The sequence below is a fragment of the Anas acuta genome, chromosome 28 (genome assembly GCF_963932015.1).
Source record: "Anas acuta chromosome 28, bAnaAcu1.1, whole genome shotgun sequence".
NCBI lineage: Eukaryota > Metazoa > Chordata > Aves > Anseriformes > Anatidae > Anas > Anas acuta.
In genome coordinates, this window is record NC_089006.1 from 2,824,856 (window position 1) to 2,837,238 (window position 12,383).

Sequence of the window (12,383 nt, forward strand, 5' to 3'; positions counted from 1 at the left end):
AGGATAACTGGGGTATCACAAATCCTACCCAAACGCTGTGCTGGGGACCCCTGACCCCCGGGTACCCTCTGTCCCTGCGAAGCCGTGTTAAACTGGTGCGAAGTGGGGAGTTTGGGGGCAGAACTGCACTTTGCGGAGGTGCAGCAGCGCAGTGACATGTTCCCAGCCCCACGTGCCTACGGAGGGAGCTGCAGGTGTCTGAGAGCTCCCACGGGCACAAACGGGACACCGGGGAATCCAGCAGTGCCGTCCCTGCCTCACCCCCGTGGCTCTCCACGCTCCGCAGGAGGCTGAGCCAGCAGCGGCGATGCCTGCACGGACTGGGGCCACGCACGGTGCCGTTAAAGACAAACAACCCCGGGGATTTTCTCCTCCCCACTGCCAGCCCTTCAGGCCCGTTCACCCCTTCTGCTGCTCATTGAGCCCGGCTGGAACACCGCAACCCCCTGCTCCTGGCTCCTGGCCCGGGGTGGGGGCAGCCTGCACCCCCTGCCTGCCCCAGAGTTTCACAAAGACTCCGGCACATTGGCACGGCGAGGGGCAGGAGCCGCAGTTGTGCTGAATCACGAGCTGGTGCCTTCCAAGAGGGGCAACAGGAGGCAGGGAACACACCGTGCTGGCACCGTGCAGCCCGGCACCGGGGGAGGAACCACAGGAACCACAGGAACCCGGCTCCCGGCCCACGCTCACCACGCTGCTGGCCCCTGGACTACGTGCCCGTGGCTGTGGCTGTGTCTGGGGATCACCGCCTCCTTCAGCCACGTTTCACGGCACAAGGCCGGCTCCGAGCAGGGCGCAGGCACCTTCAGGCACCCCGAGAGCATCGCGGGAAGGTCGCGGCTCCGGGTGCTTCCCTACAGCAGGACTCCTCCGTCCTGCCCCTCTGCCTGCTCGCCAAGCTCAGTACCCAAAGCAAGCCAGAACTCGGAACTGCTGCCTTTGGTTTGATCTCCCCAGTGACACCGAGCCAGGGACTGTGACAGGCTCCGTGTGTGACAGGCTCCACGTGCGACCCCCTCGGCAGAGCCCGGCTGCAGGTGCTGGCTGCGGAAATTGAGCTGCCGGAGTTCCCCCCCCGATAAAAATCAGGTGGGAGCACCGTGCGCCGGCAGGATGCAAACAGAACACGGGAGGAATGCCCAAGAGCCGGCAGAAAGCGGGCACGGATCCCCAGCACCCGACCACCCGCCTCTCCCGAGCAGTCCTGGCTCAGCAGCAAGAAGCAAACGCCTCTGGCCCCGGTCACAGCCCAGCCAGGGCCGGGTTTGAGAGTGAGATCCGTGCCCTTACATCGGATTTGGCCTGCAGCTACACGAAGGGCTTTTGCTGACACTTGTGGGGACGCTAATAAAAAGTCCCAACAGAATCGAAGTCCCCTGCCTTCACGCATGCCAGCGGTCTGCTTCTAAGGCACCCAGCTTGTAGTGCTGAGCACAGAGGGAGCAACGCAATCTGTCTGGTGTCGGGTGCAACAAGGAGGACAGCAGAGGTAAAAGCAAGAAAAGCCCAGCGCTGAACACTTCCAGAGAAGCTCTGCCTGGAGAGCAGCGCAGGCTCCGCTCCTCGGTGCTCAGCCAGAGGCACCCCGCAGGCAGCACAGCGCCGGGAACCCCCTGAGCCCCAGGACCACGAAATGCCCGTTCAGTTCCCACCTGGCAGCGCTGGGTTCGCAAGAGGCAAGCTACCGAGGCAAGCTGCTGGGCACCTACCTTCTCCTCGCGCTCATATCCACCGGCTCGTCGTTAATGTTCTCCTTCCCCGGCCTCCCTGCAGTCCTGCCATCCCCATGGGGCCTGAGGCTCCCATTCAGCTTTTCCTCGTAGACTTTCACACCGTCCTGCTTCACCGGGAGCTCGTGGGGCACCTCGATGCCCGACAGGTCCTTCCTCTTCAGCAGTGCCAGCATCTTCAGGCGCTCCATCGCCTCGTGTCCCTCCATCTTCAGCCTCTTGGCCAGGACATCGTCCCGATCATCCGCTTGGTCCAAGCTCCGCTTCAAGAGGTTGAGGCGCAGCGCGTCCTCCGTCATCCTGTCCATCCTGCGGGGCAGAGGCAGACATAAGGACAGGGTCAGCACCACGGCAAACGGAGCGAGGCTGCGGCAGGCTCAGCTCGAGCACGGAGCCCTGCGAGCGAGCGGCTCCGCGCGGGGCATTTCCCCCGGGCGCCGACCTCCCACGCGCCGGCGTGCGGGAACCTGCCGGCAGCGGCACGCCGCCCGCTTTCATCCCCGGCCCCAACCGGCCCGACGGGGAGTTTCCCGAGCGGGGAACCGCGCGCACCTGAAGGACGAGAGCCCCCCGAGAGCCGTGGCGCGGTCCCGCACGCGGCACGGACGCCGGCTGCGTGCCGCGGGCTCGGCTTCGAGCAAGGCAGAGCCATGAGCCTCTCGGTACAAACAGCACGGCGTTTCTGAGCTTTTTTCCCTTTGAATAAAGAAAATTGGTGGTTTTTTTTGTGTTTTTTTTTTTTTTTTTCCGCAGGCCCAAGCGAGGCCCTGCTGGGCCCACCGGGGTCTTGCAAGCACGGCGCAGGCGCACCCGGCGCCATCCCCGCCCGCGCTGCTCCTCTCCTTCCCCTGCCGATCGCCCGCCTCTCCTCCAGGTGCACAAACAGCCCGTGGCAAACAGCTGCAGCCAAAAGGGGAAGGAGCCGCAGAGCTCTCCCGGCCTGATCTCTCTGCTCCCAGGCTGATAAGAGAGCAGCTACCAGCAGAGCCCGGGCGGCTCCACCTGAACGCGAGGCCAGACCAGCTCGGCGAGGTCCTTCCCCAGCGGCAGGCAGGGGACGGGGGCCAGGAGCGAAACGGGAGCACCGTGGGCAGGATCTGCAGCAGAGCCCACAGCTGGCATCCCCTCCACCTGCTAGCAGCACCCAGGGAAAGAAAGGCAAAGGAGAACGCAGCAGAAAAACGCTCGGCAGGATGATAAGGAGAGAAAAAAGAGCAGAGCTGCCCCCCTGGATGGATTCTCCTGCGCGAGGCCACGAGCGCGGCGCAGAGGAACCAGACATTTTGAGGTCTTCAGGAAAACCCCCGGTGGTTTGGGGCTGCTGCAACACGGCGCCAAGGCGGTCACACAGAGCACAAGAGATTACTTCGGGTGCTTCGTTTCACTGCCACTGCTTCGTTAGGGGTGCCTGCGTGCCCTGAGCAGGGAGACGAGGGCAAAGCACCCGCAGCTCCGGCACCGCGGCTCCTACTCCCCCTGCTAAGGCGGAGCTCGCGCAGCCCTGCCTAAATCTGGCTGCGAGTCCCTCACGAGATAAAGCCTCGCAGAGCCAAATCTCTGCCAGGAAAATGTTGTTCTGGCTCGGCTCTCAATCCCCTCTAATTACACATCTTCCCAAGTACAGCTGTCACACGAGTTCAGCTCCAGCAGCGAGGCGGCAATGTGGGTGCAAGGGGACGAAGCGCTCGGGGAAGCCTCGCTGTAAAAAGGGGCACAGCCACCAGGGGGGAAATGTAGGCACTGAAAGGCACGAAAACAAAGCAAACCAAGGCACTAAACCAAAGGCAAGGCACTAAAACAAGCCTCTGTGGCTCAGCTCCGGCCCTGGACAGGCTGCCACGTTCAGGGTGAGCACCTCAGGCTTCTTTCTGCTCGCCAGTCTCGTCTCCATGCAGGAAAATTCCCGTCTGCGGTAACCAAATATAGAAAGGCAAGCAGAGACAAGCTCAGGAAGGGCTTTGGAAGGCGCAGGAGCTGCAGCTCTCCGCCCCCGGCCCTACCAAGTGACCCCAGGTTAAATCCAAGCCGAGAGAGGCGGGGGGTGAGGCGAGACACCACGGCACGGCGCGGAGCCTCACCGCACCCCGCGCCACCGCTGGGAAGCCACCGGGCTGGGACGCGGCAATGCCGGGGCGTGCGTGGCTCTGGTGCCCGCGGTGCTCGCGGCCAGGAGCCCACAAGACAAGGGCTGGGGTGCTGAGAGGCAGCGCTTGCACCCGGAGGAGCCTCGAGGGTGAATTCCACAATCGTCCCCAGCCCCTGGCACCCACCCTGCAGGTTGGGCCCGCCTGGGGAGCCCTCGTGGAACGAGCTCGGCGTCGGGCTGGAAGCGGAGCAGCCCCACACGGTGCTTGAAAGCCCAGCCAGGTGCCAGCCGGACTGCTAAGCGACCCGAAGCACTTCCCCTGAGTTATGTCTTGGTGCTCAAAATCCTCGCACACGCGGGTATTTCAGTATTTCACACCGTGCGTCCCGACACCAAGACGGATGCGGCCATAACGTCACCGGCAAGCAGAAAAATGGAACAACCCCGGGCACACCAAGGAGACGCGGGCTCCCTGAGCGCACAGCGGGCTCCTCCTGGGCTTCAGAAGGGGAGGGAGATGGGACCGTGCAAGGAAAACCACCGGGACATGGTAAAAGGTTTTGGGGTGCCCTCCCCTTCGAGATAAGCAGCTTCGGTACGAGAAGCAAAGGAGAAGCGCCGTTATCGGGCCCAGGTAGCACAGCGGTGTAAGCCCTTCAAGAGGTTTTCCAGGCTCGGTAAGGAGCACTTTCAGGCAGACTCAATAAAAATGAAATCAGGCTTCAGGTTCGCTACTGAACGGGGCCCTTTGGCTGCAAGGAGGGGGCAGGGGAGGGGAGAAGCTGCAGCCTGCCCGGGAGCTGCGAGCGCCGAGAGGGGCCGCTCCGTCCCAAAGCAGCAGAAACAAGCAGGAATCCCTCAAACCGCCGGTTATTTAGCGAGTCTGAAGGTCAGACAGTCAGGAACCTCGGTGCCAGCCTGCTCTGTGTCAGCGTAACCCCAGTGAGAACAGAGATTAAAGCTCTGCGGCTCGAGCTGGGAGTTGCGCGGGCTCAAGGACCGGCTGCTGAGCGTCGCCTCGGTGTCAGGGAGCACAGACGAGGCAGGAGCGGCTTTCCCCCCGTTCCCAATCCCAGTCACCTTCCAGCAGCAGCCAGGTGGGCAATAACCGGGAGCACGGGACCGGGACCAGCACCCGAAGGGGCAGGCGGAGAGCAGTGGGCATTGCCCCCACCGGGGCCGGGCTGCAGGTGGTTCGGCCTCGCCTCCTGCCGCCCACGCCACCGAGATCTCGCGCAGCCCGGCGAGCAGGCTCCCCCATTTCACTTCCCTAAAGGAACTTTATTTAACCGAGAGAACCAAAAAAAAAAAAAAAAAAAAGAAAAAAAAGAAACAAAATTCTCAAATGGTGGCAAAATCCCCTAAGGGGAAACAAAAGAGCCATAAAACTTGTTTTGTTTCTGACTCGGTGCAGGCTGTAATTATCTCCAATTGCACCTCCGTAGGTGAGCAAGCTACTGGCTGCCTCACGCAGCCGGTGCCGGTTTGGGCCCAAGGTTCAGCAGCCACGAGGACGAGGAGGAGGAGGAGGAGGCCAGAAGCGAAGGCAGGATGATGCCCTGCTCCTGCCCTGCTCCTGCCCTGCTCCTCGATGCCCTGCTCCTGCTCCTGCCCCGCTCCCCGCAGCGGTTCGGTGCCGAGGCGCGGCGCAGCTTCCCGCTGTCCAGGCAAAGGGGCAGGGATGCTCTGAGCGCACCCTGGCGCGGCGCAGAGGCCGGCAGGCAGCCCGCAGATGCCGGGGTCATTCAGCCGAAGTTCGGCACAGTCAGGGGCACGCCAGGCGTGAGCTGCTTCGGCATCGTGTGCTGCTCGCTGCGTGCCTCTGGCTTGAGGCAGTTTCGCTTCTCTGGTGCTAGAAAGACAGGTTTTCCATTCCCAGACAAACAAAGCAGCGGCCCAGCTTTCCATTTACATTTGATAGAGCACCCACAAGTGCACACACCGTGTAAAAATACAACGCGGCGCTATTTTAGAAGCTGGAGCGAGCGAGTGCAGCTGAAAAAATTAATGGCATACCGGAGAAGCGAGTATGTCGAGGAACGAGATAGAGCCACTTCTAACCACAGCCTGCCCAGACAGCGATCATCCCGATCACCTGGGGAAAACAAGGCAGAACTACGCAGATTTGGCAGCATCAGAAAAAGTCGGATTCAACCTGATTTTATTGGGGGCAGCTGCAGGAGATCGCAGCCCCCTCCGTGTCTTCCTCCCGGGTCCCTTGGCTTTGTCAGCCCACCCCTGGGTGCTCCTCCACTCCTCCGGGACCATCCGCATTGTCCAGCCACCCTGCCCAGCCTCAGGGCCCCTACTCCTAATTGAGGGGCTGCAATTAGCAGGCTGGAAGGAAGCAGGGGGTGACCCCACGCAGCCAAGTACCAGCGGCCCCCAGGAGAGGCCTTACAAAGCGATCACCTCCTGCCCTCCCCGAGCACCAGCCCGCTCCTCGCCGAGCACAGAGGGAGGCTGCAGGAGGCAGAAAGCCTCCAGACGCTGCCTCCGCACACAATCCCGGCCGGGAGGTGCCACCTGCACTTCTCCTTCCCTGCAGGAGCCCAAAAGATGCCCGAAGCCAAGGCCACGACATCTGGGAGCCCACCAGCAGCACGGGCACCACTGGTGGAGCCTCCAGCTCCTGGTCCTGAGCTCCCCGACCTCCCCCAGCCTGGCTCAGCCGGGCCGGGACGCGCTGCGCTGCTCCATCCCCAGCCTGGGCACAGCAGAAAGTTTCCTCTTTCCCTCTGTTACAGCTCTGCCACGAGGAATCTCCGAGCCGCCTCCGAGCGAGCGCTGCGGCGTGGGGCAGGGTGCTCCCAGGCTCTCCTGGCAGCCCTCCCCGGGCCTTCCTGCCGGGCTGTTTGTGCTGGCTGCTGCCACGGGCATCCGAGGCAAGATGGACTCTGCAACAAACCTCCGCTGACATTTCTTACAGGGAAAAACTTCCCCGGAAAAACTTCCCCGTGGGCACAGCCACACAAGCTCCCACCTGGCCGCTTCCACCTCTCCCGGCAGCACGGGGAGCACCGCGGGCAGAGCCGGAGCTTCCTGCACCGAGGCACAAACCAGGAGCACAAAAAGAGAATAAAAAGACTAAAAGCAGAACCCGGAGCTGGCCCTCGCACTGCTCCTAGTGAAGCCGCCCATCTTCTGCGAAGGAGAACAGCGAGGCCCAGGCACCATGAGCGCAAGAAGCATCGCAGAGCGGAGCGCAATGCCCCGAGTGGGGAGCTCACGGTGAGATCTGCTTCCTTCAGCACCTCTAGAAGCAGCAGGAACGGGCAGGATTAACGGGGCAGCTCCGGGCAGTGCTGCTCGCACTGACGGTGCAGCACCAAGCGCAAACCTTTTGGCCCGAGCCTGCTTTGGGGTGCAATGCTCCCCAGCCCTCGGCGGCTCCTGGAAGCACGCGGGGTCGCTCGGTGCTCGCAGGGAGCCCAAAAGCAGCGGCAAGGAAGGGGCTGTGCGTGGATTTATCTACAGGTGGGGCTCGGACAGAAAGCCAGCAGGAATCCCAGGCTGCTGGCAGCGCCCTGGGACCGACCCGCCGGCCGTCACCACGCGATGCTCAGGCACAGCAGGCACCAAAAATGTCGTGGCAGAGAGGGTGCGCACGTGGACGGAGCGCACGCGGCGATGGGAGCACGTACAGGAGGGAAAAGCCTCTCTGTGACAAGCGGGTCACCGAGCTCCAGCCCTGGGAGAACAGGAGGAGGAATTGATTAGAAGGAAGCTGGCAGTGCCGAGGTGAGGGACAGCTCAGCGCAGCCCTTCGCGCGGGCGATCTGAACGCCGAGCAGCAGCAGCGAGGCTGCCTGCCCGTGCCGGGAGTGAGGCCACCGAGCCCCGCAGCAGGAGGCTGGGAGCACCCCGAGCACCCCGAGCAGGACACCCTGGGGGGCTGCTGCTTTCCTGCTCCTGCTGAGCGCAGCACAAGCCCAGCGGGGCGCACAGAGCACGGCATCGTGCCACCCAGCTCGTATCCCCAGCCCAAAAGGGGAGAAACAACAGGAACAGCACCCAAACCCCCGGCTGCGGGATGTCCAGCAGGCCCAGCAAGGCAGAGCGCTTCCCGAGCGGGTGAGAGCAGCTTCCAGCCACCAGCACCAGCACGAAGCCCCCCAGCCCTTTGGTCCCCAACAGGCACAGCAGCGAACGAGGCCAGAGCATCCGAACGCAGAACTTTCCCCTCCCGTGCTGCCCCAGGGAAGCCTCACGGTGCCGCAGGCCGGCTCCCTCCTGCCATCGAGCACCAGGCTTGGCCAAAACTCAACACCCCGGCGCTGCTCCCAGCCTCAGCCCCGATTTCACACGAGGTTTTGCCCCCAGCGGGCACCACGGAGCTGAACGGACGCAACCCCTTCAGGACGAGGACCTGCAGATGCGACGCGTGCCCGCGCTGAGAAGTCCCAATAAATAAAACCCAGGGGAGAGCAGACGCTTCAAGCACGATGCAGAAACGTTTGGAGCCACTTCAGTTCAACAAAGCTAACGCGTTGGGTTACTGGGACGAGCACGGTGGGAACGGGGAGGGTTTGGGGCAGCGCCGGGACCCGCACGGAGAGGACAACACCGCACCGGCACCGCAGGGCGCGCACCCACAGCAGCACCCGGCACCCGTGGGGTTTTTGGAAGCCGGCGTTCAACCCCGGCACCGCGACGCTCCTCGTGCCAAAAGCGCCGCCACCGTCCCGGTACCTGGTGGAGCCGACGGGGTGAAAGATGCCGAATCCTCGGCCGGTCCCCGAGGGCTCCCTGCAGCAGGAGGGGGATTTGGGCACGCCGAGGAAGTGAGGGTCCGGCTCACCTGCGCGCGCTGCGCTCTCGCCGCTCACAATCCACTTGGGCGCATCTGGACTCCGCCAGCGCCGCCGCAGGCTCGCCAACAGCACGAGCCCACATGGAAAGGATTTGGCGCGGTTCGGCCGCTCGCCCCCGACCCGCTGGGGTGAAGAAGCGGCCCCGCGTGGGGAGGAACCCGTCTGCCTGGGGGCTCACGAGAGCCTGCCCTACGCAACGTGAGCGGCGTCTTAACTTCCATCTAGGCTGAGCACAAACCAACATCGATGTCGTAAAATGCATTTCCACACAGCACACACAAAATGGCTGGCTCCCAAGACGAGCATTTCCATACAATACTATAAAAAGGGTAATAACCTAAAAAGGTAATTATGACTTAACGGCGAGGCAGGCTGAGGAGAGATCTGCAAGAAGACGGATTAAAAAAAAAAAAAAAACGAAAAAGAAAAAACACACACACAAAAAAAAACGCTATCAAATAAAAAAAACGTGCTGCTCTTTGAATCCTGATGCTGCAGATTGCAAGTTGTCAAGAAATACTACGCTCAGCTCGGGTTATTGTGCAAGCTGCGGGGAGAAATCCTACGCTACAGCTGTGTGGAGGAATTTCATGCAGGTAAGAAAGAAAATATGTAGGCCTATCACGAAGATTTTATCAAGAACAGAGCATGCACGAGTCTTTAAAGAAACACACGATCCGAAATGCCCCCTGAACAAAGAGAAAAGAGCTGACAGATTCTTTAAAAATTCACCGTGTGTAAAAGTCATTCATAAATCGGGGGGTTAAGCCAGGCTCCTCCGCCGCTACTCAGATGCACGAGAGCGAAATAATAATAATAATAATAATAAAAAAAAAAAGGACAAAGAAAACATTCCGGCAGACAAACCGTAGGGCTCGCTCTCCACAAGACCGGGGAGCTGTCTCTCGGTTGCAGCAGACCATAAATTCTTCCAGGCAGCTCGGCGCAAACTCGTTAAACAGTTCCGCCGCTTCCCTCCCTACCCCGCTCTCGGCATCTCGGGACCGGAGCCGCCGGCGGCGCTCGCAGCGAGACCACGGCGCGGCTCCGGGGGCTCCGCTCCTGCCCAATTCCCTTCCCCTGCCGGACCCGGGGGGGCTGCGAGGAGAAAACCGAGCCCCAAAAGCGAGCGGGAGGCGGCGCGGCGATGCCTGCGCTCACCGAGCCAGCAGCGAGCGAAGGGCAGCGGGATTTGGAAGCCGTGGGGGCAGAGGGGAAGGCGCGGGGGGCTCCCCGCGCTGCCCCCCGCCCTCCCCAAGTTTTGGGGTGTAACCAAGTTGGTTTGGGAGCGAGCTCCGTGCCGGGAAGCCCTCGGGGAAGCGAGGCCGCTGCCATCCGAGCGGCGCCCCACAAAAACATTTCCAGGTTGTGGCACATGGAAAGAAGGGGGGGGGGAGGAGAAAAATAAAATAAAATAAAAAGCTGCTTTTCACCCCCCCATTCTCCTAAAGCGCTGCCAAAAATGAGACGGAATGAAAAGGCTCAGGGGGAATCGGGGCTGGGCACCCCCCACCCCAGGCCACCGCCGTCCTCCTCGGGGCTCGGAGCGAGGTGGGGGGGGGCCGAGGGGCTCGGGGAGCGCTGCGCTGCGCCTCTCCTCCCCCCGGGCAGGCCGAGCAGCTCGGCGGGGATGACGCAGGCTGCCGGGCCTTATATAACGGGCACGGCCCGGGACTTCCTCGACTGCCACCACCGGGGCCGCCTTTGTGCGCGGGGCGGCCGCGGGGCCGGGGCTGGCGAGGGGCCACGGCGCCCGTCAGGCAGGGGGGGACGCGCCGCAGACAAAAGGAATCCCCCTTTTTTCTTTTTTCTTTTCTTTTTTTTTTTTTTTTGGGAATTTATTTATTTATTGGAGAGCTCAAATAGCGCCAGGGCTCTGTTTAAAGCCCCCCAAGGAGCCGTGCCCCGCGGCGGGAGGAGGGCAGGGTTTGGGGCGCTGCAGCCGAAGAGCGGCGCGGGGAGGAAGGAGCCTGGGGAGAGGTGGGATTTTTTGGGTTTTTTTTTTTTGGGGGTGGGGGGCAAAAAGGGAAGGGACCGGCTCCAACCGCGAATCCAAGCAACAGTGCCAGTTTTCTCCTGAAAATATTCTGTAAAGGCATCGCATCCAGCTGCCAAACTCACGTTTTTGGTTTTTTGTTTTTTTTTTAAAAAAAAAGGGAAAAAAAAAAAAAAAGCAGATCTGATAATCCATAAAGAGCCTTTTGTCTGTTCGAAAAAAAAAAAAAATTAAAAAAAAAGGACAGTCTAAAGAATACTTACAGGTACAATATTCCTGCTGCCTCCTCTAGTTGTCAAGAAAATTAGAGACAGGGAGGAAAGAAGGGGGGAAAAGCGAGCCAGCGAGCGGGGAAGGCAGGGTGGGAAGGGGGAGGGAGAGGAAGAGGCAGCTTTTTTTTGCCGAGGAGCCCTCTCCGAAGAGCATGGGCGGCCCCGCGTGCCATCCCCCTCCAGGGACCTGCAGAAACCCTGTCTCAAAACGGGCACTTCCCTGCCAATCATGCGCCGTACTGTTATATTAAACAAAAGAAAAGGGGGATGCTTACTTTTACCCATCATGCCTCGCGGGGCAGGGAAAAAGGAAAAAAAAAAAAAAAAAAAAAGAAAGAAAAAAAAAATAAAAAACCAGTTGCAGCCGGTTTGTAACCTCAGGACATGGAATTATCTCTTAATTTTTTTTTTTTTTTTTTTAAGTCGTTTGCGGTATAAAAGTCAGTTGGCTGCGCCCCCCCCACCCCCCCTCCTCCCCTCCCGCCCCCTCCCCGGCCGCCAGCAGCCCCTGGCTCCCGGCCCAACTTTGTCTTCATTCATGAGAGCTCCTCTCCTCCTCTCCTCCTTCTCCTCCTTCTCCTCCTTCTCCTCCGCCACGATTTTAACCGCTTCGCGCCCGCCACCGCTCCCCCGGGGCCCTCGCACCCGGTGCCCCTCTCCGGGGAGCTCGGGGGCACCCGGGGACGCGGCCGCTCCAGCGCCCTCCAGCCCTCGGGGCGGCAAGGCCCGGGGGGGCTCGAGGCCACGGGGGTTGGAGGCCAAAGGGACTCGAGGCCCAGGGGTTCAAGGCCCAGGGGACTCGAGGCCGCCAGGTCGTGGTTTCACCCGGCAAGTTCGGGTGCTCCCCGTGCGCCCCGTTGGGTGTGAGACCCCCACAGCATGTGCCCGGTCCTCTCTGTCCCCAGTTCTCTCCGTCCCCAATCCTCTCCATGCCCCACCTGCGATGCCAAAACCACCCCAAAGATGCCATTTGTCACCCGTGCCATCTCGCAATCCCCACGTCCCCGCACGGGGTCTCGCCCCCATGGGTTTATGGAGCCCCCCGAGGCTATGCCATGGGGTCTCGGCTCCACACCCCATGGCTCTAGGAAGGGGGAGCCCCGCTACGAGGCCAACAACGACCAAAAAACGCCGGGAAGGAGGCGGACGGCACCAGGGATGGGCAGAGGATGGGGCACGGCTTCATCAAATTCGGAGGCACGAGCGCAGGCGGCGAAGGACGAGCACGGGGACAAGGAGCAGCCACCAGCCTGTGGGGACACCGCCACCACCACGGCTCGCTCGAGGGCACGGAGGAAGGCAGCGAGGTCCCTCGGAGCCACACACCAGCCTCAGTAAGGACCTGCTGAGTCTGGGGCCTCGGTAAGGAATCAGGAGCACCCAGCGCACCCAGCAACTCGTGGAAGCAACACGGACAGAAACCATTCCCCTTGGTCCAGGTCCCGCTCTATCGAGGTCGCCGGCTTTTGTACAACGCCCGATGAG

At 61.6% G+C, this 12,383-nt stretch overlaps 1 protein-coding gene across 3 annotated transcripts in view; it reads right to left on the reverse strand.

Moving 5' to 3' along the window:
- GATAD2B (GATA zinc finger domain containing 2B) overlaps positions 1–12,383 on the reverse strand; it is a 34,935-nt gene that overhangs the window by 12,464 nt on the left and 10,088 nt on the right. For 2 of the 3 annotated variants that reach the window (XM_068663275.1, XM_068663276.1), the window contains exon 2: positions 1,710–2,039. In XM_068663275.1, the coding sequence (XP_068519376.1) occupies positions 1,710–2,038 (329 nt within the window). In that variant the 5' untranslated portion in view covers position 2,039. Of the gene's footprint in view, positions 1–1,709; positions 2,040–10,889; positions 11,051–12,383 lie in introns of those variants that run through there. The other variant, XM_068663277.1, reaches the window with a different exon arrangement.